The following is a 27,354-nucleotide window of genomic DNA, read 5'->3' as shown; positions in this document are numbered from 1 at the left end:
CGGAGGCTGGGGACGGGAAGTGGGCGGGGCCGGCCAGGAGCCGCTCACCCCGAGCCAAGCGGCAGAGTGGCAGGTGAGGCCCTCCGGGACCTGGTGGTGAGGAAGCCCGAGCAGCGGGACCGGAGAACGGACGGCGCCGGGGTGAAGCTCAGGTGAAGGCCCAAAGTGTGCAGGGGTGAAACGGGGCGCTGAGGATCCGGAGAGGGTGTAATATGTGGGCTGAGGAGGCAGGGAGGCCGAGGTGCGGCTACTCAAGGGGTTCGGGGGCCGAGTGGGAGCCGAATAACGGGGAGAGAACCTAGGGACATGAGGAACCTGATACTGGGATTTGGGGGGCTGGAGAGCCATGGGTGTAGAGCTAGGGGGCCGTTGGCCCGGCGGGGGTGTGGCCCGGCCAAGGCCAGATGCGGACCGAGGGTTCTGTGAAGTGGAATAGGGTACTGAGGGGTGACGGGCCCCCATTTGCTCCAGGTTTGGCCCCTCCCCATCCCATCCCCAGCGGCATCTGGCAGGGCCCACTGCCTGACCCCTACCCCACCAGCCACTGCGCCTTTGCAGGACTGCCCGAGTGCCCCCACCCCATGGCCTGCTTCCACCCTGAAGAATACTTAAGGTGAGAGTTTTAAAGCAAGTGCTTGGGCTACAGCAGCTTTAGCAGGACATATATGAGATAGAACCTCAGGCAGGAAGGCCATGGGCTACACCACTTGCTTGATTGAGCTGTGCGACCTCAGGCAAGACCCTTAACCTCTGTGGAATAGAGAGAAATGGCACCTTGAGTGTAGGGATTTTAAAGCAGGGCCTAGCACATAGTGGGGCCTGGTGGCTGGTGATGGACTCCTCCCTTGAAGCTTTCCACCCAGCCGGACATATGTCCTAGGTGACATGCCCTCATGGCATTCCCTGGGGCAAGTTCTGTGGGCTGAGCTATGCTCCCACGGTGGGAGATAGACTCTGAAATCTGCACTCTGAGGTCATCTCCAGCTCACTTCTGGCCTTTATGTTCATATCCAGCCTGTTGTCAGATTTCACTCTTTTTGTCCTGCAACTGAGGTAGAACTGACAAAAGCATCCCAAGATCCTGTTTGACTCCGGCTTTGCCATTTCCTACCTTTGTGACGTTAGGCAGGTTGCTTACTGTCCCCAAGCCTAGTTCTTCATCTGCAGTGTGACCTAGTAGCACGTAGTAGTGAGAGGTAAACAAAAGGAATACCACTTTGAAAGCTGAAAACTTCCACACAAGTGCATTTGCAGAATTCCTTTGAGATATCACCTAAAGCCAACCCTGTCTTTAAAACCTTTCTCTGCTGTCCAGTGTGCTCCACAGAGTGTCTTAGCTTCCTCATTCAAGGTCCAGTCCAGGTGGTGGGAGGAAGCTGGCCCCTTCCCTCTGCCATCACAGTTGCCAGCTGCCTTGCACAAAGGCCCGTGTTATACCCGTGAGGACAGGGATAGGCTCCCTGACCTCAGGGAACTTATAATCTAGTGAGAAAGTCAAGCCTGCAAAAACTGGTGATTGTACAACAATATGACTGTGCTTAATGCCAGAGAACTGTACACTTAAAAATGGGTGGAATGATAAATTGTATGTTACATATATTTTACCATACATTTTTTAAAAGAAAAAAATACATATGTAGAAAGAGAACTGGATGGATTTACAAACTCTTTCCAGTGCTTATTCACAAATAACTAAGATTCTCCATTTGTAGGAAAAAAAATTAATATAATACTTTTGTAATAATGACACAGTTTCCTTTTCTAAAGATTGCTATTTTTTTTCTTCACCCAGAATCTGAAGTGAGCAGGACTCAACAAGTATTTTGTCCAGACTTAGAAAAATGCAGTTGTACAAATATGCGTTAGTTGAGCTTATGAGTCAAAACTGGTAAACTAGAGGAACATAAATATTTTAAATGGAATAAAATGGACTTTTTACCAATCAGGTATCAGTAAAAGTGCTCTAGAGCCGTGGAAGGCCGAGAGCTGGACCCCAAAGCTGTGACAATTTTAGCAGAGCTTGGATCAGAGAGGTTTCAAGGCAAAATGGAATGCCATAAGCAAGGCACAAGGGCACGGAGATGAGGGGCTGTGCCAGGGCAGGGGGCACAGAGAGGAGGAATCCAGGGTTAGTGACTCATGCAGGGTGAGCGGGTTTCCATCACAGGAGCCAGACATGAACCTCACTGAGGGACAGTGGGCAAATTACTTGGCCCTTATGCTGCAGTCCCCCTCTGTAAAGTGAGGATAACAACAGGTTTTGGGGAGGTGAAAAGAGGTGATCCAGGAAGAGTGCTCAGAGTGGTGATGGCACCCATGGGCCTCTGGTGCATGTTAGCTGGCAGCACCATCTTTCCTGCCACTTTGGCTGCCTGCTGATGAGCAGCTCATTCCAGGAGCCAAGAGGATGTGGAGGCCACGTTTAGCCGGACTGGTCAAGTCAGGTAGCGAGGGGGGCTGGGGCCCACTGTCCCTCAGGTCCTTGGTTATTTGCACAGACTCATGCATAAGTCCCTCTTAAGCCCTTCACCAGCATCACCAGTCAGTACACCCCTGCATTAGGCTCAGCTCCACCTCATCTCACACTCCCTGGGTCCTGCTGCCCGCCTGCTGGCCACCACATTGCTTCTGAGACACCTCAGTCAGCCCTGTGAGAGCTCAGGGCCACAGCATTGCCACCTGTCCCTCCTGACACTCCCAGGGCCGCCTCTGGGCCCCTCTTTGCGTTAGGATTCCTTCCTCCCTCAGTCTTTGTACCTTTATCTCTAGGCCCAGGCTTCTGAGAGTAAGGATTGTCTTGCTCATATCCGTGTGGCTCCATCACAGAGTTGGGAGTTTGTTGAAAAAAGGAAGGGCAGGGAAGGAAATTACTCGTATGTCATAAACTAGCTAGGCCTCAGAGAACGGAAGCCATGACATGGTTCCTCTCCTCACCCCTCGCCTCCTCTAGGTAATGCAGAAACAAGCCCAGCTGGTCCTCAGCACACAGGGTGGCTCTGGGCCACTGGCTGGTCTAGCGAAGGAGGGCGGCTGGCACGGGCCCTGAGAGTAAGCCAGCCCACACCCCAGGATGCAAGCTGAGCCTGTGCAAGAGCGCTGTCACACCTGTGCTGCCTCACCCCCCAGACCCCCTCAGCGTACGTTGCAGGCTGCCAGACCCTGGGCTTGGGCCAGTGGGCATAGGGCACATGACCACTGCTTGGTGAGCAGGGGCATAGCAGAGACTGGGTCTGCAGTGCAGAGAGGAGGATCCCCCAACCCCCAGGGAAACAGACCCCAGGCACAGGAAATAGCACCCCAAGGCCGGGAGGCAAGAAGAAGGCTCCTGCATTCCAAAATGTCCAATAGCGCCACCATTAGCAATTGATGTTGAAAGTGAAGGACCTTGAACTCTGGCCAGGGTTCTCAAACTGGGACCCTCCTATATATTCTGGGGCGTTCAGGGAGTACACTGTTCTCTCATCGGATCCTAACCACTCATGTACATGAGGCCGAGATTTCAATGCCTGTAGGAGTATCTGTTTCTGGGCTCAGCATTCCCCAACCCCGAGGCCGCCCACCGTTGCTTGGGGCAGCTCTGCATTACTCACATTTCTCTCCTGTAAGCAACAGGGGGCCTGAGCGTTTGAATGCAGAGGAGGGGAAAGCAGAGGAGGCCTCTTTCTCTGCTCAAGGGTGTCCAGGCCTGCTGGGAAATTCTCACTGTCTTGTTGTTTTCATTGGCTTGATTCTTGTATCTTCAGGAGCTGGTGTGGCCTGGCTGGCCTCTGCCCCAGCTGATCCTCACCACCCCCATGGGGTTCCCAGCCTTTCCTGATCACCCCATTTCACAGTCTCACCCTGGTGGTTAGAGTGCAGTTGTCCATCCTGCTCACATTCTGGTCTCCCTTCTTTATTTTACATTCTTGACTTGTTTACCTGTTTGCCTTTGTAACCGGAGCCGCATGGTGTTTACTTCTAGTGATGAGTAAATGAAAAGATAACAACGAACTAAGTCTGTTCCGTAACCTACCATCACAAGGGACCGACCCCGTTTCCAGATTATTTCTGCATGTCTACTTTAAAAATTAACTTTCAATTCCTGCCTCTGGAAGAAGAGCGTGGTTTTGTGTGTTTTCTTTTTCTAATTGACCACCATTTGCCCTTTGCCCTCTGAATCCTTTGCTGATTAGACATTTAACTCTCCCTCTCCCCTCTACCTCCGTATCGCCTTCTATTTTCCTGTTTTCTTATTCTTCCAGAGGTCTTGTACTAAGTTAGTTCTTGATAAAGACAGCTCTTCCCCCAGCTGTGTTCTTCAGTGGGCTGTGAGCTGCCTTCATCCTCCAGCTTCGAACCCCTGCCCACAGCTGCCTTTTGGTAAAATTTGCAGATGTGGCCTGTAAATATTCTAAGACTGATGATTCCTGTGCTCCTGCCTTCTCCATTCACTCGTCAGAACCTGGAAGGCTTCGGGAAGGAGATGGACTATGAACTGCTCCCCAGATTCTCTTCCTAGAACTTGGGGTGCTGTTTGGACTCTCAAGTCAATTTGTTACCATCAAGGAACACTGTCTATTTCCCTGGGGGATAAGCTTGTGGGATTCATTCCCGAAGAAGGTTTCCCAGCCCGGATGCTATGGAGAGTAAGAGAGAAAGGGGCAAGAACAAGGGGCTGGTGCTGAGCAGGTGGTGGGGAGGTGACATACTCAGGTGTGTGTGTAGAAAGTGGGGCCTGGAGAGGGCAGGGCTACAGCCCCCGAATGGGATTGGGGGAGGGTGGGGGCAGAGGCTAACTCTTAGGGTGATAGAAGGAAGTTGCTATGGGACCGTTTGGGTCTGGAGGGCTATGAGTGGGAGGCCGGAGCCCAGTGGGCCCTTGGGGCCATCAAGGTGTCTGATAGATGGGGCCTTCACTAGTACATGAACAGAAGAGGTGAGCAGGCTGGGGAAAAGGGGATGGGTGTGAGGCAGAGAGGGTGGGCTGGCAGTACCTCAGTGGTCCTGAGCTACGGGAGAGGAGCCGGAGGCCCACCTTGGGTTATAGGATGGGGGGTGAGTGACACTTTCCAGGCGTAAGAGGAGTTGGGTAAAGAAAAGGAGATGACAAGCTTGGGCTCCAAAGTCCCTCCAAAGTCCATTTTCAGGCAAAGGACTGCCCTTCTCCAGTCCTCAATGTTCCCATCTGCGAAATGGGGGCTCATCATGGCTCCCAGGGGTGTTTCGGGTAATGCACAGGGCCTGGCAGCTACTAAGCCCTCCACCTCCCTAAGGTTGTAGGGAGGAAGAGCCCTCAATGCTGGGCAGTAGGGTTGGTGACCTGTGCGTCCACAGCGCCTCTCCTCCAGTCAGGCCTTAGGAGGCCCTGGACTCCTGTCGGAGAGGCTTGACTATGTTTCAGATGCCTCTGTCCTGGGTTAACCCTCTCTTCCCTCCTGCCCACACCCTGGGGCGCCCCACAGCCTCTAGGGAGACCTTCCCGCTCCCCCTCTGGTCAGTCTCCAAACAGCCCAGGGCACTGCATGTGGGCCCTGGTGCTGTCCCGTCCAGGCCCTTCTCTTCCTTCCCCCAATAGGTGTCCCTTCTCCCCTCTGGGTACCACTTCAAGGCTCACAGACCTGGTGGCATCACTTCCTCACCTCCTAGCTGCCCAGGTCCCAGGTCACCTGCCACATTTACCTACCCCAGTGGCCTGGTCCTGGGGTCCCTCTCCTGCCTGCTTCTGGCCACTCCAACCATCTCTGCCAGGCACATGCCTTCCTTCTCCTTCAGGACATCTGTGCAGCAACTGCCCCGGCTCTGTCTCTTGAAGTGGCTTCTCTAGGCTCCTTTGTGTCCCCTCTCAGACCTGCATTGAGACATCAGGGTTGTCCCTCCCAATTCAGGGGCCCCCTGAACAACAAACTGTGTATTAGGCCAGGCGATCCTGTCCATCTGCCTTGAGCCCTAGGCTTGGTTCAGCACCTGCCGTGTGAAGCTTGGAGGTGCAGGAGAGAGCAGGGCACTGGACACTTAGCACTGCAGGGCGAGGGTGCAGTGACCCCAGAGAAGGGCACTGAGCGCCCTATGTTTTTGCTAACCCTCACGTCTCTCTCCAGAGTGAAGCCTGACTGGAGCCCCGGCAGCAGGCCCCCCGGGATGCTCTGGGCATGGCCTCTAGAGCCCCACAGCAGAGCAGCCAGATGGCAGAGGAGACCCCCGGCTTCCTGGATGCCCTCCTCCACGACTTCCCAGCCCCGCTGAACCCGGAGAGCCCTTTGCCGTGGAAGGTCCCAGGGACAGTGCTGAGCCAAGAGGAAGTAGAGGGCGAGCTGATCGAGCTGGCGATGGGCTTCCTGAGCAGCAGGTAGGCCATACACCCACTGAGAGGGGACAGCATGGGACGGAAGTAAGGGGCACGGCATGGGCTACATTCCAACCTTGACTCTGGCGACCCTTAACACATCCTGCCCTGTGCTGGTTATATTCCCTGCATGAATCCCTGTGACAGTGCTGTTTGTTTCCCAGGGTAGCTGTAACAAAGCACCACAGGCTGGGTGGCTTAGGGCAACAGAATTGTATTGTCTCAGCTCTGGAGGCTGGAAGTCGGAGATCAATGTGTCAGCAGGGCCGTGCTCTCAGACAAAGGCTGTCGAGGAGAATCTGTTCCAGGCCCTTCTCTCAGCTTCTGGTATCGTCAGCAGTCCTTAGTGTGCCTGGGCCTGGAGACGCACCCCTCCAATCTGGCCTTCCTTGTCACATGGCGTCCTCCCACTGTTTTTCTTCACATCTCCCGTTGTCTTTCTTCACGTGGCGTTTCTTCCCTCTGTGTCTCTTCTCTTGTAAGGATGCCGGTCCTATTGGATATGGGTCCCACCCTGTTACACTATGAATTCATTTTATACCAAATAAGGTCACATTCTGAGCCACTACAGGTTAGGACTTCAACGTATCTTTTGGAGGAACATAATTCAACCTATGATAGGCGCTTAGCAGAAGGTCCCATTTCTGTCTCGTTTCACACATGGGAGGCAGAAGCCAAGGGGTTAGGAGACTGGCCAAGGCCTCAACGCTGGGCCAGGGCAGAGCCTGGCTACGTGCCTAGTATGCAGGCCGTGCTGTCCCCGCCACTGCCCCTGGCCACCACGACCTAAGAGGTGATGGTACTTTCCTTGTTTCACAGATGAAGAAGTGGAGGCACAGAGAGGGGACACAACCAACTTAGCAGGTTTTGAGGGAGATAGAAAGTTTGTGCCTGCCAGTAGCCCACCTGAGGAGGCTCATAGCATGTGGGCTGGGGCCACGCCCATGGTTCTTAGTCACTGCATCACCCCTAAAATCAGACAGCCCTGGTCTCAGTGTGCTTCCTTTGCAGTAGGTCAGCTCCATTCCCACATATCCACCGAGGGCCTGCTTGGAAGAACCCCGAGGCCCCAGCAGAGTCACCGACTCTTGCATGCGCAGCTGCAGTGTGGGAGCCTGTGTCACTGAGCACAAAGGCTGCTGGTTGTGGGCCTGCTCCAGGGCCATGTCCACCCCAGCATCCCCCATGGCCCCACAGCGCTCGGGAGGAAATGCCTAGTGTCTGTGTCTCTCAGGGTGTGGCATGTGTAGAGGGGGTTTGTTTGGCTTTGAGGAAATATTTTAGAGACAGGTGGGGCAGAGTGGGCCTGTGGCCTGATGATGCCATGTCAGGGATGCTGGATGGGTGCTGAGGGGTGCAGGAGGAGAGGATGAGGGAGGGCTCTCAGAGTTCTGCCTCCCTTAACCTAGAGCACGAAGGATGGGAGGAGAGAGAACTGGCCAGGTATAGAGGCCACACTCAGGGGAGAAAGGAAGTTGAGGGGCACGACGTTGCCGGGTCCATCCTCCCAGCAGCCACTGGGCTTCTGTGGGGGCTCAGGGACTATGAGAGGAAAGGCAGGCCCAGGAAGGTTGGCACCCCTGCCGCCCAGGGCTTAAGAAAAGCAAAAGGACCCCCAGCACACTGCCATGCAAAGGATGATGTATCCATGGGACAGAGAGGAAGAGCTGGGGACCGAGGTGGGAAAGCTGGCCTGGGTGACAGCAGAGCCCCAGGTTAATCAGGCCTCTGGGCAAGCGGCACAGCATCAGAGGAGGGACAAGCCACAGCTTGGGGTCTGTGAGGGGCACCAGCTTGAGGGTCAGTCCCCAGGTTGGGGGAAGGCTCCAGGACAGTGGGGCTGGTTTTGCTTCACAGCAGTGGAAGTGGGAGGAGGTGGTAGAGAGGAGGGTGGCCAGGTAGGAGTAGGTGACTGCCTTCCTGCCTAGGGGAACCTGAGCTGGAGAAGTCAGGGGTCAGTTGGAAGAATCTGTGGGGCGCAGGGCCTTGGGGGAGGAGTTTTATGGGGGAGTTTTATGGGGGAGGGCAGGTGTCTCAAGCTAAAGTAGGGAAAAGCAGGACTTGTTTGAGGTGGAGCGGAGCTCTGCAAGGCCCTGGCTCAGCTGTTAATTGGGCACCCCACCTTAATTAGCAGGATGACAGAGCAAGCCTGAGACCATTAGTGATAGGAGAGGCCAGGGTTCATAGCCCCCTGGCCTGAGGCTGGAGGGGGCAATGCAGGCCTCTGCAGAGCTTCCCGCCAGCCACCTCAGCCCCGCCCACTGCCATGAACCCACCTTAAAGCACTTTAAAATGTAATGTGTTTAAAGTTTTACATTTTCCAGCCATCTTAATGGACCTATTTTTAGTTATTTTTATCCTTTTTTAGTAGTTCTTTTCTATGTAGACGCAGTTGTTCACACGTTGTCTGCACCATAACTGACTGTTGAAAGCGCCCCACGCAGGTTCCCACCAGGTGGGTGCACATCCCTGGAGCTCAAGCTTGAGGGCTCTCGGGTGTAAGGGGTGCAGAGCATATTGGTCCATGGAGTTTTGTCAGATTATAAATGGTACCTTTTACGAGGCCGTCCAGAAGTCAGATCGCTGAGTTCAAGGGTATGATGATTTATGTCCTGTCTTCCTCCTTGTTGTTAGCAGTTCCGTGTCACATCTATGGTCCCCAAGCAGTGTACACCTTACGCTATGTTTTTATGTGTATTTTCATCTCTGCTACTTAACTGGAAACTCCTCGGAAAGCCCTGAGGTGGATGGGACTGGAGTGTTTCTCGGGTCCCTGTGTCTTATACACACACCTTTTCTCATTCATTGCAGCGTCTTCTGGTCATGTTAGGAGCCCCAATGATGCAGGTCCTGAGTACCTTGAGGGTGTGTCAGGTGGGAACCCTGGGCGAGGCGGGAAGGGCGTCCAGGAAGCATGCCTGTGGCCCACAGCCAGGCATTGTGTGGGTCCCTGCAGCCGGAAGCTGCCTTCCTGCCCTCAGTGGCCTCAGCAGCAGGGTTTCAGAGGGCCTGCAGGAAACCACAGCGCAACCTCACCACTGGGATTAAGGAGAACAGGCGCCCCTTCTCCCTGCTGTGACAAAGGAAAACTCAGCAGTTGGCAGGATATCCCCAAATGACAGAGGAACTCATTTCTCATGTCTTGGCTGGTTGTTTTTCAAAGGCAGGTCCAGAGGCTTCTCCCCTGAGTCACCCTCTCATTCATCCTAGTAGATTCCTAAGATCCGTCTATCGACATACCACAAATGCTCAGCCCCAAAGGGCCGTGACCCATCATCCGCCAGGCTGGTGGGAGGTACTTTCCCTCAGGGTGAAGCCGAATGTGTCAGCCCAGCAGAGAAGCACAGACTTGCCGGCCCTGGGCCTTGGTGCCCGCCTTCAGGGAAAATCACATGTGGATGAATACTGCGAGGGGATCTCCCACTGGTGGGAAGGCAGATTATGGGGTCAGAATGCATCCTAGAAGCTGTAGGGGCACCAAGAGGGGTGACCCCTATGTCTGGGGGAGCCAGGGAGGGCTTCCCAGGGACATGGTACAGGAGCCGGCCCCAAGGCTGGGGACTGGGCAGGCAGGCCTGGGAGCCCATGGCAAAATGCATGTGTGGCAGAATTTCCACTAGTTCTTCCCCCTGGCCTCACTTTCTCCATCCCCAGGACTTCTTGGGAGCTACCCTTCACCCCTCTTCTCCTGCCTTCAAAGTTCCTGTTCCCTCCCTCTTCTCCTGCCTTCAAAGTTCCTGTTCCCTCGCTCCATTTGCTTTCCTACTCCTGCCTATGCCGACCCCAGCTCTGTTCTGGGCAGCTATGACCTTCGAATCTCACTTCCTGGAATTGTTCCTCCCCGGCCCTGTGCGGCCACTTCTGCAGTCATCTCACTTCTTCCATCACTGCTGACCCCTGGGCTGTAGGCCCCACCCCCATTCATTCTAGGCCCCATCTTCAATCCAGACCACACACCCATTGGCCCCAGGCCTTTAGACCTAAGCAGAACCTGAGACTCACCGTGGACCATTCAGTCCCCTGCCCAGCACCTTCTCTGTCCCCTCCTGTCCACCTCCAGGCTTTGGCCTCCCCACAGCATGTAACCTTTTGTCCACTCTCCATGGTGAAGCCAGAGAGAGACTGATCCCATCATGTCACATCCCTCTTCAGAATACACCAGGGGCATGGCTCCCCATTGCCCTGACACTTGCCACCCTCCGCCCAGCATCCCTTTATATCAGCTGTCCCAATAGACCAGAGTCCCCATTGGCCCTGCACAGCCCAGCCTTCCAGATGTAGCCTAGGGGTCCTTTGCTCCCTAGATTTGTTTCTTGAGGGGGCTGTGACAGGCTGGGTGCCTTAAACAACAGAAATGTATTGTCTCAGAGCTCTGGAAGCTGGCAGTCTGAGATTAAGGTATCAGAAGGGCTGCTTCCCTCTGGTGGTTGCTGGTGTCTTTAGCTTATAGGCTCATTACTCCAGCCTCTGCCTTCATCTGTCATCACTCATCACTCGTTCCTTCTGTGTGTGTCTGTGTCTGAATTCCCCCTTTCAATAAGGACACCAGTGTTATTGGATTAGGGGACCAACCTACTCCAGAGTGACCAATTTTTAACTAATTAAATCTGCAACCACTCTATTTTCAAATAAGGTCACATCTGAAGCATTGGAGGTTAGAACTTCAACATATGAATTTGTAGAGGACACAATTCAACCCATAAGACTCCCCAACACCCAGGGGTCCCCAGCCAGTGTTGGTGACCAGGTGCTGTCATCAGACTGGGCACTTGGCAGCTTGTCTGGCCATAGCTCACATACCTGTGACACCCCCTCCCCACCAGCCCCAGCCCACGTCTGGTGCAGTGTAGGCCCCAGTAAATGTCGTTGTGTAGACATTTGTCCAGCTCCTCAAGGACCAGAGGCCAGCTCCTCAAGGACCTCACTCATCATGGCCCCATGTTAGGGTGTGAGCAGTCATCACTACCTCCAGACAGGCCTGCCTAGGTGGAAGGGGGCCTGAAGTCTCCCTCTGGAGGGTTTGGGCAGGTGCAAGGCGCTTCTGCTGAGGAGCTGTCCCCAATTCATTTCTTGTTCCTGTCCCAGGAACGCTCTGCCACCACTTGCTTCATCTCTGGCTCATGAAGCAGTTTCCCAGCTGCTGCAGACAGACCTTTCTGAGTTCAGGAAGCTGCCCAGGCAGGAGGTGGAGGACAACGAGGAAGAGGAGGAGAAGACCCCCGTGACCCGTGAGTTCTCCCTCTCTGGGCCCCAGACTTAGTAGGTGACAGACTTGGCAGCCAGACAAGGGACAGGTTGCTAGGGAGCGCCAGTGTGGGAGAAGGCAGGGCTCACCTGGCCTCCACCTCCTTTCCCATTTTGCTGGTGGAAGGATGGTTATGGCAGCATGTGGCTGATGGCTGCGAAGGGGCAGTGCCGGGCGCACATGCTCTTGACAGGGTGGCAGGACCAGGATGCGGAGAAAGCGCTCGCAGCAGGAAGGCAGCAGGGGGAGCACAGCAGCTGCCCACTGGGCTTCAGAACAGCCAGGGAATGAATAGCGTGCATTTCATTTTACACGGTAGGACACCAAGGTGCTCTCAGCCTCACTCTTGCTCTTCTGCCTCAACTGACATCACCCCATGGTGACATCACCCTGTAGTGAAGTGGGAGTTGGGAGAGTGATATGGGATGAGTTCCCAGAGGTGGCCTTGATGTCCAGCTGGTAGAAAATGCGAGAGCTCAGCCCTTGGCCTGGGCTGACCCGACCCCGTCAGGTGGAGACTCAGTAGTGTCCATGAGAGCTTGGGCACGCAATATGCTCCTGGGACAGCAGAGTGGTCCCAAGCTGTGCCACCAGAGAAACCCAGAAACAGGGAGTGAGCCTCACCCTAAAAAGGCAGGTCTCTTATTTTGTATGTCTTCCTTTCACTTTCCTAGTAATTCCTTTCTCTCATATTTCACCCAAGCGTCGGTTCGTATCATCCCAGAGCTACAGTGAGCAACAGCCTCTCGGCCGTGGCCCATGGCAGAGTGTGCAGTGGGCCCAGGCCGGCAGCTGGCGCTCATTCGCTCCATGTTCTCTGGTGAAAGGTGCTCCCCAGGCCACAGGCGGGGCTGCAGGTCAGTCAGGATGCAGAGGGCAGAATGGGTCCTGGGAGCCTCAGCAGATTCTCCTGCCTTTGCGATTTTCTTTCTGACTACATTACTTTATTCTTATTTTTTAATTGAGATATAATTGACGTGATATTGTGTAAGTTAAAGGTGTACAATTTGTTGATTTAGTTCATTTATATATTACATATCATTTCCACCTTAGTGTTCCCTAACACCTCCCTCATGTCCCTTAATTACAGGCATACCTCAGAGTATTGTAGGTTTGGTTCCAGGCCACCCAGTAAAGCAAGTGGTAATCTTTTTGCAGGGGGTGGGGGAGCGGCTGGGAGGAGTCTTGCCTTCGGTTTGTAAGAAAACACATCTGTCAAGCACAATAAATCAAAACATAATAAATGAGGTATGCCTGTTTTATCTGACTGTCTCAGCATTAGTGCAAGCATTGAGGGTAAAGTGAGAAACAGGTGGGGAGAAGAGAAGAAAAACATGCAGCCTCTCCTTGTAGGAGGTTCCCGGCCCCTGCCCTTTTCCCCAGTTCCCTGCCTGCGTTCCATCCCAACACAGCCTCATGTCCCCAAAGCCTGGGAGGTGCAGGAAACAGGGGCTCAGTGACAGGCAGCCATCGTCCTCTGCAAAACCCACACGCTGGCAGCCCTGCCAAGGAAGTGCCCACTAGCCCCACCTGGCCTGCCTTCCCAACAGGAGATTGGCGCCACCTGCTGGCGGGAAGAAGCAGTGCAGCAAATGACAGTGGCAGAGCCCTCCACTTGGCTCCCTGCTGAGAAGGGAAAGACCCAGGCAAGAGAAAGTCGCAGCCTGCCCCTGTCCTCCGTGCAGGCCCGGGCTCCCAGCCTGGTTCAGCTCGCCCCTGTCATGGGAGTGGAGCGTAGTAAGGGCCATCGGTTGGTGTTATGAGAATCACTGCCCAAGGGCAGAGATGTGACTAAGACCTCTATGCCACTCGGCAGCTCCCCGACCAGTGAGCAGTTTCCGTGGGTGCCAGGAAAGCAGGCGTGTCATATGAGTTGTATCAAGAGTGTGTGGGCCAGGTGATCCTCCCACAGCTTATTCTCACTGGTAATTGCCCTTTGCTGGAGCCGAGATTCAAGTTTAAACACATTGACAAAAACAATACTCTCTTAAGGCAAGAGAGTAAATGGTGCCATGTGCTTCCCTGGGTGTTTCAGGCCAGATAAAACCCAGTTCTTGCCAAATGTCTGAAGGGCCACTGAATCCTGGATGTGATAGCAGCAGCCAATTCTAGACACCCCACCTTGATGCGTGAATGCCCTCGGACGTGTCTTTCCAGGGCCACTTGTGCTTACAGACAAAGGAGCTCTTCCTTCTCCAACTCCCCAAGCCCTTCGAGTGTGGCCTCTGACACTTCTGAGTCTGTTCTGTTTCCAGTTACTTGCCCTGGGGCCCCACTCTTAGGTGACCAGCCTGTACCTGCCTTCTGCACCTGGGCCAGCAGGGGTCCCGGGAGGGGTTTGTGCATCGAAATGAACTGAGTCTCTGAGGTGCAGCCTCAGAGGTTTCCTTGGGACCAGTTCTTCATTAATCTTTTCTTTAGAGCCAGGTTTAGGTAGGTTTTCAGTTTTTCTTTTAAAATCCATGTTGTTGGGTGGTATTACCTATTGCTGCATAGTAAATTGCCCTGAATTTTAGTGGCTTAAAACAGTAAACATTTATTATCCCACAGTTTCTGTGAGTCTGGAATTTGGGAGCAGCTGAGCTGGCGGTTCTGGCCCAGGGTCTCTCATGAGGTCAGACAAAGGCCAGGGGGGCAGAGGCTCCACTTCCAAGATGGTTCAATCGCATGGCTGTTGGCAAGAGGCCTCAGTTCCACACCATGTGGACTCTCCCCAGGCTGCTTGAGCATCTTCATGGCATGGTAACTGGCATCCCTCAGAGCCAGTGATTCAGAGGGAGAGACAGAGACAGTGAGAAAGACAGAGAGCACATAAGGTAGAAGCCACAGCACCTCTTAGGACCTAGTGTCTGAAGCCACTCATGGTCACTTCCATTTTATTCTGTTTATCAGAAGCAGGTTACTAAGGCTACTAAGTTGCACAGACAAGGGAGGGAATTGAGCTCCCGCCCTTGAAAGGAGAAGTATCAAAGAATTTATGGATGTATTTTAAAACCATCACCTGGGACTAACACTTATAATAGAAAATTAGGAAAGCACTAAAAAAGTATACTTGAGAAAAAAACATCACCTATAAACCACCACCTGTAAACACCCACTGCTGACATTGTGGTTTCATGCCTTCCCTGCCTTTTATTTCCTGGGTCCAGGTGGTTGAAAGCTTTATCATGTACTCCTGATTAAACCATATGTGGAATTTCCATCCTCCTTTTTTCATGACATTTTTTTTTTTAATATCAGTGTTTTTCCTTAATATCATGACATAAGTGTTTCACGTGCTTGCCAACTCTGTAAAAGATCATTTCTGTTTTACCCTTTAGTTTTCTTAATTAAACTCTATTTTGAGAGAACCATAGCCTCACATACAGTTATTATAACACATCAGAATCCCGGGCATTTTTAAACCAATTCCCTTACGAAACTATAGTGAAATATCACAACCAAGATCCTGACATAGCCAAGATACAGAACCATTTCATCCCACAAGGTTCCCTCATGTTCCTCTGTATGGCCACTCCAGCACCACCCCCAACCCCTGACAACCACTAATCTCTATTTCTATAATTTTGTCATTTCAAGAATGCACATAAATGGAATCACACAGCATGTAACTTTTGGAGATTAGCTTTTTCCACTCAGCGTAATTCCCTGGAGATTCACCAGATTTCTGCACGTGTCAGTAGATACTTCCTTTCTCTTGCTAAGTGATGTTTATGGCACAATGTACCCATGTTTGTTTAACTGTTTGTGTGTTGAAGGATGTCTGGGCCAATTCTGGTTTTCGTCTATTACAGATTAAGCTACCGTGAGCATTCTGGCACAGGTTTTTATATGAACGTAGTCTGAATTCCTATGCCTGGGGATGCAGTTGCCAGGCTATATGACAGTTACATGTTAAGTTCCGAAAATGATTTTAATAGCAGCTTAATTCTTCATCAAGAGAATAGACCATAATTTACTGTATTATGGATATGTATTATTTCTAATTACTGCATAATTATAAGTGATTCTGTAGTTTGTCCTCAAATCATCTTTACATTTCCAGCTTTCTTTGGGGTGGGCTGCCGTGAGTGGAGGTCCCTGGTTCATATTGCCAAACTGGACATTTCTCAAGCTGATGACACAGCCTGTCACACATAGTTTATTAGGCCGGTGTGCCCCGGGGAGTGACGGGCTGATGGCGCCTGTGCAGGCCTGTGATGGGACCGTCTGGAGAGCTGCAGAGGCCACAGGAAGTGGGGACAGGGAGAGTGAGCGGAGCGTCAGCTGGCTGGCATTGGTGCTTCCCTAACAGCCCTCGATCTTGCCCAGCAGTGCTGGATGCCAAGGGCCTGGCGCGGAGCTTCTTTAACCAGCTCTGGGAAGTGTGCAGCCAGTGGCAGAAGCAGGTGCCCTTGGCTGCCCGAGTGCCACAGCGGCAGTGGCTGGTCTCCATCCACGCCATCCGGAACACTCGCCGCAAGATGGAGGACCGGCACGTGTGCCTTCCCACCTTCAACCAGCTCTTCGGCTTGTCCGTGAGTGCTCCACCTCCCCGTTCCCGGGGCATGAAGCCAGTGTCCCCAATCAGGACAGTCTAGGAGGGCTTGCACAAATGGTGGGGGTTACCCTGGGTGCCAAGCAGAGCTTTCAGCCAGAGCCAAAATAGGGGTGATGCCTATAGCTGCTGTCTGAAGGCCGAGGTGCTGGACAGCTCTCAAAGCACTTCCTTCCCAGAGGTTTAGGAGGCCCAACTCATTGTCCTTGTGTTTCTAGACCAGGGCAGCCACTAGCCGCCTCCTCTTCCAGCTGAGGGACTGGGGCAAGGGATGGTTTCCCCAAGTCTGTAGTAAGCAGAGGCCCCGGGCACCACGTTCAGCCGGAGTCATGACTGCTGAGCCCTGCTCTGTCTCAAGTACTGGGAGCCACCTGATACATCTTCCTCATCTTCTGACTCCAGCAACTCAGTAAAGAAGGTGAAACAGAAGGTCGTCTGATGGGGAAGGCCATGCTGAATCTTCCAGACCCTTCCTGACCCTTCTAGTCAGCCCCCGGGCTCCACCCACAGACAAGAGCCTCTGGCCGGTTCACAGCCTCTGTCAGGCATGAGACCAGCAGGGCGGTGACCCCCACTGCATTCCCCACCAGGACGCTGTGGACCGCGCCTACTTTGCCGTGTTCGACGGTCATGGAGGTGTGGACGCTGCGAGGTATGCCGCTGTGCACGTACACGCCAACACTGCCCGCCAGCCAGAGCTGCCCACAGACCCCGCGGGAGCCCTAAGAGAAGCCTTCCGGCGCACCGATGAGATGTTCCTCTGGAAAGCCAAGCGAGAGGTGAGAACCTGCACACAGGCCTCCCGTGCAGTTTGGGGGCCAGGAACCATTAGCAGAAGGATAGAAATTGAAGTGGTTGGTAGTATCAGAAGGTCTTCACTAAAGGCTGCTGGCAGTCATGTCATTTCATTCTTACAAAGGGGGCTTGTTTCTCATTTAAATGGAAGCAGCATAAAACTCGCCCCTGATCCAGCATGCCTGGTCCTGCAGCAGCATGGACCTGCCCTGTAGCAGAGGGTGTGCAGGCCTCACAGGAGGGGGCAGACTGTGTTAAGATGTGCCCAGGGTTTTGTTTTAGTCAAGCATGGTAGGATGACAGATGCAGAGACAGCCGCCCTGAAAAAGGAGTTTATTACTTATAGTTCCCAAGCAGAGCCACACAGGGAAGCACCAGGTCCCTCAGGAGGCAGAGGGAGAGAGGAAGCCATGGCCAGAGCGTTCACTGTGGCCTCCACAGGAAGGCGCGGGTGAGGCAGGACCAGCAAGTCACAGCAAATTTAGGATTGGATGGTGAGAATCACCTCTATGGGCTCTGAGCTACAGGGGTGATCCCCAGCCATCCAGTCCAGGGGGAGCACTGGAGATGGTCAAGAACATGGGCTCCTGACCAGCTAGCTTGTGCATGAAAGGTGCTCGTAGGGGAGATGTTTGCTCTCTTTAGGAATTAACTGGCCCTGGGGGAGAGGGAGGGGCATTCTTTCTAGGATTAGCAAGGCCCCCAATTTGTCAAAACATCATAAATACAGAAAAGAAAACTCATGATCAGTACACAGCCCCATTTGCCCTTGCTCTCCTGGGCAGGGTCTCAGCAGGTGCTGGTGTTCACTGGGAGTCAGAGCCACAGAGGGAGGAGGCATCTGTTCCTGAAAGAAGGATGAATGTACCCCTCGCCCCCCGCAAGAACCTTCCTCCACTGAACTTCACCTGTGTTCTCTTCAGTGGGTCCTCCCACAGCCCTGCGGGCTAGATACTAAGTTTGTGTCCATTTTATACATTGGGAAACTGAGGCTCAGAGAGTAAAAGACATGCACCAGGCAACATGGCTGGTGAGGAGACTTGGGGTGAGGGCTACACTGTCATCAGACGCTCTGAGCACTCAACGCAAATCAGCAATGCTGGACTTAACAGGAAACCATACAGCATCTAAAACTATAAGGTGGGAACCAGTGAAAAGCTGACATGCTTCAGCCCTCCTGGCCACTGTCACCCCGAGGAGATAAAAAAGGTCTCCAAGCTCAGGGCTGCCTCTCAGAGACGAGAAACGATTCTCTGGGGCAGGTGTTTAGTTTGGTATTATTTTTAAACAGCTTTATTGAGATATAACTGACACATAATTAATTGCACATATTTAAAGTGTACTGTTTGATAGGTTTGGACATGTCTACACCTGTGAAACTCTTACAACAACAGACATATTCATCACCCCCAGAAGTTTCTTCTGCCCTGTCGTCCCGTCCTCCTGCCCACCTGCCTCCCAGACAACCACTTGTCTGCTTTCTGACACAACAGACGATTGCGTGTGCGTTTTCCAGTTTCATATAAATGGGCTCACACAGGACGTGCTCTCTTTCCACGTAGCATAATCCTGTGACATTCACAGGGCCTGATGTGCATCAGCAGTCCGTTCCTTTTTCTGGCTGAGCGCTTTGCCAGCAGTTGTTCAGTCTGGATCGTGTGTGCCTGTGGGGCAGGCGCCCACCCTCACCCTCACCCTCACCCTCACGGTCTTCTCTCCCTGCAGCGGCTGCAGAGTGGCAGCACAGGTGTATGCGCACTCATCGCGGGAAAGACGCTGCACATCGCCTGGCTCGGGGACTCCCAGGTCATCCTGGTGCAGCAGGGGCAGGTGGTGAAGCTGATGGAGCCTCACAAACCTGAGCGACAGGTAAGGGGCTCCCTCTACCCACAGGGGACATCCCAGGCCCAATCATGCTGGGCCCATCAGGGAAGCGGATGGTCAGAGAGTCCTGGCCGGGGTTGGTGGGGCAAATTAGGAAGTAATAGGGGCCTTGGACCATCTTCCAGGAAACTTCTGGTGCTCCTCCACAGAGGGGGCTCCCTTGCCTGACTCAAGTGGCTAGAGAGTCCCCTAATGTTTGGGATATTAACAGCCAGAGGTCCCAAGTAAATTCAGTAAATGGGGTCAACATTCAGGGTCCTGTCCTGCCCACAGCAAGGAGCAGCCGAACACCTGGGCTGTGGGGGAGGAGGGCTGCATGGAGGAGGTGACACTGGGCCCGGAGGAAGCAGGCTTGGGGCTTCATTGGGTGGAGGCTACGTTGGGACCCTGAGGTCACTCGCCTGTCTGATCCTCGGGGTACTGACCTGGACAGGAGGATGACATTCCTCCCTGGACCACATCTCACAGAAGCGTCCAGTCTATCTCCTGCAGGGCTAATGGAGTTCCATTATTCCTGTCTCTCCGCTGAGATCTTTTCAGTCTTTTTGGCACTAAAAACAAGATAGCAATAAATAACTTAGTTCGGCATTTCATTGTTCAGGGTCAGGTATCGTTGAAACACTGGGGCACACTCCTAGAAGTGCGAAAGCTGGTCAGGGTGCATAGCTTTGCCAAACTGTCCCCTCAGGTCATGCGGGGGCCCTGCCCTCTGAGAGGTGAGAAGGCCTTGGTTCAATTCGCATTTCTCTTACAGAGCAAGCTTGAGCATCTTTTCAAAAGCTAAAGCTCATTTGTCCCCCTTCCTGAGAACACTCCAATCCTGTCCTTTGCCCATTTTTCTCCTAAGCTGTTGCTATTTTTCTTATCAGTCTATAGGCATCTTATATACTGTTAGGAAGCTTGGCTCCCTGTGATTTGCAAATTCTCTTTTGTCTTTATGGGCTTTTCCATGTGGAAGTGTTGGTTTTATGTAATTGTTTGGAACTGCCTGCTTTTGTGGCTTCTAGAAAACACGGCAGAAAGTATCAGGCACTGATGGCATAACAGCCAAGAATGACAGCGTCCTGGCTCCACCCCTGCTAAGCCTCAGGCTCATCATCTGTGAAATAGCAGGGCTGTTGTTGTCACCCTTCAGGCAGTGGACTCGTGGCTGGAAACCTCTCCTTCAGGGGAATGTATAGGACCAAAGAGATTTTTAGGACTCATGGCTGGACTGGGCCTCTGTCCTGTCCTCTCAGGCCTGGAGCACCACAGTCCTCTGGGGAGCCGGGTGGTTCCTGGGTGGAGGAAAAGAACGAGGACGCAGGGGCACAGGGCTCATCCAAGGCCTGATTCAGGTTTCATCCAGTCCTGCCAGGTGGCCACATGTAGCACTCGCTTGGTCTCATTGTCCCAGCAGCAGCTTAGAAGGAAGGGACAGTGTCTTGTGTGAAATGTGAGGCAGCTGAGGGTCCTGCCATCTGTCTAGGGCTTGTGCTCTTTCTGCTGCCTCGTGAGCATCTCCCTGATCCTGAGATGCTACTCAGGGACTGGCTGTTGGTTGGTGGCTGTAGGCAACCTGTCTGTATTTGCACCATAACCTATTTAGCCCTTCTTGCAAATGAAATACAATTAGGAAATTATAAATAATTTCTCGCTCCGTTACCGATGCCTCATTTAAGCATCATTCAAGAACTGTGGCTCCCAGTGTTGTCTCAGAAACCAGCTTGTCTCTACCCAAGTGGCAGCACTGGTCACCCTGCCCCACCAGTGTGCCCAGGCCCCTACTCTGGCTGTTTCCCACAGGACGAGAAGGAGCGCATTGAAGCGCTGGGTGGCTTCGTGTCTCATATGGACTGCTGGAGAGTCAACGGGACCCTAGCTGTCTCCAGAGCCATAGGTAAGGGTGGTGGGTAGGGCAAGAAAGAAAGGCTGCCCAAGGCCAAGGCCTCTGGACCCCTCAAGGCCCACAGGCTCACTCGGCTGTTGGGAACAGCAGTATCATGTGCTGAAAAGGTACCTGTGGTCTGTAGGGTTGTGTTATCAGTCAGACTGTGGAGGGACTGGGGACTTTAGAGAGTACAGCCACAGACGCCTGAGAAACTTCCATCTCACACAAATAATTTCAGTTTAAGTTATGTCATTATCTAATTGTTGAAACACTTCCTCAAAAAAGTAGGAAACGCTTGGCTACCTGGAAGATAATTTTTAAATATTCCATACGTGAAGTTTATTTCCCCCTACCCCGTCGTGTTGATGATTGTTGTTCTGTCTTAAAATCTGAAGTAAAAGCCACCCCCCGACACACTCCCCACACCCTGTCCTATTTTCTCAGCATCCCAAGCCTCAGTCTGGGGCTCAGCAGCCACACCTCCCCTCCAAGTACTTAGAAATCGCTCACTTCCTGCAGGGGCATCAGTCCCTCCAGCCTCCTGAAACATCTGTCCCTCTCGCCAAACGTGCTGCCTTCCTTATAGCCCTTCTCCTTGTGGTCTCTGCTGTTCTGTCTCTGGACACCCCAGGGCATGGAGGCCAGGGGGCCAGGCTCCCTCCCAAGGAGTGAGGAGCTCTGGGTGTTTCTGGGTAATAGATGACGTGGTCTAGTTCACGCCTCGTGGAGAAGTGGCTGTCAGGGTAAACGCAGAAGAAGGGGGACCAGCTGGAAGCTCTGTGGGTTCTGGGTGAGGTGTGAGCTGTGGAAACAAGAAGGGGAGGTGGGTTCTAGCTGCATTTTGAAGGTAAAGCAAATAGGACTCGCTAACAGATTGGATGTGGGACGTGCGAGAGAATTAGAGGGGACCCCCAGGTTTGGGCATAAGGACCTGGGGATTATGGCGCCGGTTTCCATGATAGGGAGACTGGGAGAGCGGGCGTGATAGAGAAAAAGTGAGCATTTGGACACGCTTAGTTGAGTGCCTCTCAGGTGTCCAAGGGGAGCCATCAGGAGCCCAGGAGGGCCAGGCCTAGGGCCACAGCCCATGCAGTGTCCTGGGCCGCTCACTCTGGGCCCTGCTCCACAGGGAATAAGAAAACGACTTTGTGGAGCTGAGCTCTGGCCCTGCTAGATTTTGATTCTGTCCTCAAGAACACCAGAATGAACCTGTCACCTCACCCTCCATGTGAAGTTATCTTTTTACACTGTGTCCTCGCCTGTGAGCACAGGTGTTGGAGGGGGGTGGCCTCAGTGAGCCTGGGCCTGATGGGATGGGACGGGACAGAACAGCAGACAGAACGATCCTCTAACACCAGACACTTCTTTCCTGTGCCCAGGGGATGTCTTCCAGAAGCCCTACGTGTCTGGGGAGGCAGACTCAGCCTCCCGGGAGCTGACCGGCTCCGAGGACTACCTGCTGCTGGCCTGTGATGGTTTCTTCGATGTTGTCCCCCACCAGGAAGTGGCTGGCCTTGTCCAGAGCCACCTGGTCAGGCAGCAGGGCAGTGGGCTGCACGTCGCCGAGTTGCTGGTGGCTGCAGCCCGGGAGCGAGGCTCCCATGACAACATCACAGTCATGGTAGTCTTCCTCAGGGATCCCCAACAGCTGCTGGAGAGTGGGGCCCAGGGAGCAGGGGACTCCCCAGTAGATGAGAGAAGCCGAGGCTTGCCCTCTGACCTCTCAGAGCCAATGAACCAAACTCCACGGAGAAGCTAGGAGGTCTAGGCCCCCGGCCCCCACCCTGCGACCCTCCCCTTCAGATGCCTTAGGACCTGACAGGCAGCGGTGGGCAGGCAGGTGCAGCCCGAGCAGCACTTTCCCCTGGGACCCCTGAGCGCCTTGTGCTGCTTACGTCAGCCCACCCTGGTGGCTGCAGAACTACATTGGGCAGTGGGTGCCACACTTTGCCTGTAACAGGCAGTTCGGATAGCTGGGTGCTCTGAAGGAAGCCTCACCAAAGAGAAGATGACTTGGAAACTGGACTGGCTCTTGCTCCCACGGGCACTGGCTACAGCCAGACCAAAGATGGTGGCCATGTGCATGGGGCAGCAGGACAGACTTAGGAGCCACGGCATTTGCAGGCACGTCCTGGGCACCCAGCACAGGTTTCTCATCTATTCCTCACAGGCCACATCTGGGAGGGCTCTTAGCCACAGATGTGCCTCAAGGGGCCTGGCTGGCTGAGTCCACTTCCCATAGAGGAGAGAGAATCTGAGATCTGGCCCGCAGAGGTCACCTGCCTGCTTCATGGCAGCTGTGACATGTGTGGCCCTGGCCTCCCTGGACCCTTGTCCCCCAAGTACCCAGGGAGAGGAAGCTCAGAGGCACCACGCTTGTCTTTTGTTTGTGGTCTTTTTTTTTTCCCAGGGAAAAGTCTAATTCAGAAGCAGTATTTCAGGTTTTGTCTTTGTTCTGTCAGTGCCAAGGTGACCTGTTGTGTCATATAACTTAAGCAGAGCTTAGCATTTATTTTATTTCTTAGAAAACTTAAGTATTGATTTTTTTTTTAATGGGAAACTTCTTTTGCAGTATTACTAAGTTTTTTTTCCTTAAGATTGAAACAAAAACCTTTTCAGGTAGTGTTAATAAGCCATTCAAGTGCCTTACACAGCTTTAGAGAAGGCTAGATCAGCCAGGCATATAATGGGTTCTAATAGGCATGTTTAAGTTTTCACAAAAGCAAGATTTATTTTGTTGCAGTGGCATGACTCCGGCTATGATTCTTCCTAGAAGAGTATTTTTTGTCTCTTTGTGATGCGCTGCTGACAGTTAGCAGAGTGGCCCCTGAGAGCATGGACTGTGCTGTGCGGCCCGACCTCAGGGCTCTCGGAGCTCAGGGTGACTGTGGCACCTGCCGCCTTGCCACCCACCTTGACCCTGCTGCTTGGTATCTGGCTGGACCCCAGGGCGAGGGCCCAAGCTCTGTGAGCAGACAGGTCCTTGCTGCTGTTTAGAATGTTCCAGAATGTCTTGTGTGTTGGTAGTTGAATTGGTTTCATTGGGAAACACATAAGAGGCTCTGGCAAGCCCAGTGTAGCTTGTGGGTCTGTTTGGAGGCAGCGGGGATGCGACGGGGAGTCTCTCCCACCCACTGGGCTGCAGCCCCTCTTTCTGCCCATGGCTGGCGGCCTCTGATGCCTCGTTCTGCCCCTAGCCTGAAAGCTTGTGAAAGAGCTTGTGTCCCCTCCTGCCCCGGGAAGGTGAAGCTCAGGTGACTTCATTTGCTCTTATCAAGTGGGGCAGATAAAAATCCCATGTGGAGTTGGCTAGACAAGGGCTCTAGGTAGAAGTTAAGCCCTGGGGTAGGTCAGGTCTCTGGTAGGAGCCCCGGGGCTCGCAGTGGTGGGCAATGTTGCTGTAGGCAGAGGCTGGCAGGTCTGAGAAGGGAGTGGCTGCAGGATAATGTCTGGGGGTGTGGGGCTGGGCAGTGGGAGGAAGCTTAGTGCAAGGTCCCTGAGGCCAGGAGGTCCTATGGAGACATTCAGAGTCCACCCACAATAGCAGGGCCCCAGGAAAGCCTGCACAGGGAGCCCCCTGATCCCAGTGGCACTGAGAGGAGCCCCGGGAAAGGAGTGGCTGGTAAAATCCACCTCTCCTGAGGCTGGTGGGCTGTCCAGCAGGAAGGGAGGGAACCATGGGCCACCACTTGTAGGCTCCACATTAACCCCACTCCCACAGCAGGATGAAGATGCTGAGGCCATGTGGTCAATGCCTTTCTCAAGACCTCATGATAAAAAGCATCTTAAACATGGTCACTGTAATTTAGAGAATGTTTGGCAGCCAACACGTCCAGGTGTTACCCCATTTCACTTCAAGGCCCTGCTGCCTTCTGGGGGCCAGAGGCCCTTCTCATCGGCCCCGCCCTTCTCTACCATGGGCATGACCTTAGTGGAGGGAGGGAGCAACAGGCTTCTGTTTTTCTCTTTTCTTTGCTAATCTTATTCTGTTGATTGCTACCAAGAGAGGAGCTTCACCTTGTGGAGTCTGGATCACACCACTTGGTGACCTGATTCATGCCCCGGCCCAAGGCTCCACCAGGATATCTCTCCAGGTTTGTCTTGGCATCTCCCCCACCCCTAGCCAAGGTCAAAGCCCCCTCCCCCTCCACAGCAGAGGCCTTTGCTATCTGGTGACCCTGGCAGCTGAGGGAACCTTTGTTCTCCTGCTGCACTGGGTCCGGCCTGTGTAAGCACCAAGGCACAGAGTCAGTCTCTTCCATCCTGACTTGGCTGCACTGAGAGCCTTGGGCAGTCTTCAGCCTCCCAGCATTCTGGTCCATGTCCTCTTCAGGCCACAGTCCCAACAGGGCCCCTAGCTGGGACGCTGGTCTGGACACCTCAGTCTCCTTCTCGAGTCCCAGGTCTGCCACTAGCTCATTAGTGAGCTGAGTAAGTTGTCATCCCTCCCTGTGCCTCATTTTCCACTTTGTAGGGCACAGGGTTGCACTGAGTCTGTGTAGTAGCTTCTGGAAATCTGGAGGTGCAGAGGTCACTTGGGGCAAACCCAGCCACGTCCTGGGGTGATGCTACCAGTGCTGCGGGCTCATCCCGCACCACCAACGGGGAGGGGTGATTAAGTATTATTAGTGTCTATTCTTAAAATTAAGTGGGTTGGAAAAGAATCAAGCTACTAATGCTAGCGCCTTATATGGAATACAAAAGCTGGAGAAATCCAACCCTGCTTTTACAGGTAGGGCTGATACCCAGCCAGCAGGGGTGGGAGAGGCGCAGGCAGCCACTGGAAGAGGGGCTGGCACAGCTGGGGTGGTTAGTCCAGATCCCAACCCGCTGAAATCCTGGAGGTGAATGAATGCATGGGCTCCTGACACAGCCCATCCTCAGCATCCAGGACTAGGAAATGGCTGTGTTTTGGGGAGAGAGCAATAGGGGTGGGCCCCAGAGAGGAGCACAGGCTCTCTGAGGTCCTGGGTCAGCTTTGGACCAGCCCTGCCTTTGGCAGCAGTCCTGTCCCCTTCCACCCTCCCCAGGCCAGCACGTAGTCCCTGGCCTCACTCCTTCCCCAGCTACTTCAGCAGTATTCCTGGGGCCAAGGGCACAGTTCTGACAGCTCATAAGCCTGGCCCCCGTCCCAGCTAAACTGAAACCAGGTGGGTCTGTGTAAAATAAGCTCTTTTGATTTGATTCTGGCCGTTGTCCAAAGGGAGCAGCCCCAGGGGCTTGCACTTTTCCAAGGCTCCACAGCTTTGCCAAATTTGCCAAGCTTGCCATTCACATGCCGTGCTGGCCTTGCCAAGGGTTTATCTGTGTACTTCTCAGTGGGGTTCCTGGGAGTGATGTTCTGTGATGGGGGGTCTTGTTCCAAGACAGGATGGCTGTTTTTCCATGTCTGTAGGGACAAGTCCTAGGGTGAAAGGCCAGAAAGGCGTTCTCCTCCCAGGGCCTTTATGCTCAAGTGTCAATAAATCCTGAGTTTTGAAACCTGTCTCAAGTCCTGAGTCCTGCTTTTTCTCACCTCTGAGCTCCCGGTTCCCCTGATGTCCAGGGTGGCTGGAAACTGCTGGGGTACAGGGGGGTCATCTGCAAATATCTTTGCAAGAAGAGCAGCCAAATTTTGGAGGGATTTTGCCCCTCCAAACCAGCCTGCCTGGCCTGGTTCTCATTCTTGTGCTCCCAGCCCACCCACACCAGCAGCTGTGAGCCTTTGCAGGGGTCATGGGATAGTAGGGAGGCCCCTGGGGAGCCCGCAGGAGTCCTTAGTGTCCTTAGGCCATCAAGGAGTAGGTCTCCTCCTACTCCTCCCTTCCCGTACAACACTCAGCCAGGGGGCCGTTCCTTGTGCTCCTGGCTAAACTCAGACCTCAAGGGAATAGAGACATCAAAAATGCCTCCATGCAGAAGCTGCTGAGCCATGGCCACAAAATGCTACCTGAACTTCTCCCAAAAACATGGAATATGGTAGCTTGTGCTTTCAGTTAGTTGAGGCCAGCTAGCTGGGGATTGCTGCGCCCCACCTCCATCCCCACCAGACCCTGCCCCCAGAAGCCCTCCCTTTGCCCACTCCCCTTGCCTGTGGGACCCTCTTGCCCACTCTCGAGCCTTGCCAGCCTAATTTCTCCTACTCCTTACCAAATCATCCCTGAGAGCTTTCAGTGCCCTCTCTTGTTCCACGCAGCCCCGGACAGCGGACTCCCACCCTCCAGGCCACATTGTAAGGGAGGCAGCTTGATTTCTCTCCATCCTGTCACTGAGGGGAAGGCTGGGGCTTCCAACCAGACCCTGCCCCCCCAGCCCCACCTACGCACCCATCTGCTTTCCCCTCCCCTGCCCCCTCCGCCCCCTCCGCCCCCTCTGCCTCCTCCTAAGCTCCCGCTGAATCTGCTCAGCAGATTTTTGGTCTTAAGTATATGCTGTCTTGATTGTTCCCTAATGAGTTGCCTCACGTGTCTGAATCTCATCACTACAGCCAGATGGTGGCTCCGCACTACCCCCACCACCACAGGGGAGCTTGGCACCTGGGAGACCATTCTCCCTGGGGCTACTGGGTAGGGGCAGAGGGAGGCCTGCGGAACCAGGCACACAGGGCAGGCAGAGGCTGAGTGGCCCCTGCCAGACAAGGCCATAGTGATGGCAAGTGGGGCTGGGGACCAGGCCCTCAGCCAGCAAGGGGACAAAACTGGACCCAGATGTCAAGTCTGGCA

At 53.7% G+C, this 27,354-nt stretch overlaps 1 protein-coding gene across 1 annotated transcript; it reads left to right on the top strand.

Moving 5' to 3' along the window:
* PPM1F (protein phosphatase, Mg2+/Mn2+ dependent 1F) lies at window positions 1-26,139 on the top strand. Its single transcript, XM_039868454.1, has 8 exons — window positions 1-152; window positions 6,078-6,325; window positions 11,408-11,550; window positions 15,882-16,084; window positions 16,695-16,883; window positions 18,625-18,768; window positions 20,569-20,662; window positions 22,033-26,139. The coding sequence occupies exons 2-8, from the start codon at window positions 6,129-6,131 to the stop codon at window positions 22,410-22,412; spliced, it is 1,350 nt and encodes a 449-aa protein (XP_039724388.1). The 5' UTR covers window positions 1-152; window positions 6,078-6,128; the 3' UTR covers window positions 22,413-26,139.
* Window positions 26,140-27,354: the final 1,215 nt, after the last annotated feature.

Source organism: Pteropus medius, unplaced genomic scaffold, assembly GCF_902729225.1.
Source record: "Pteropus medius unplaced genomic scaffold, Ma_sr-lr_union100, whole genome shotgun sequence".
NCBI lineage: Eukaryota > Metazoa > Chordata > Mammalia > Chiroptera > Pteropodidae > Pteropus > Pteropus medius.
This window is presented reverse-complemented; position numbering and strand designations above follow the sequence as displayed.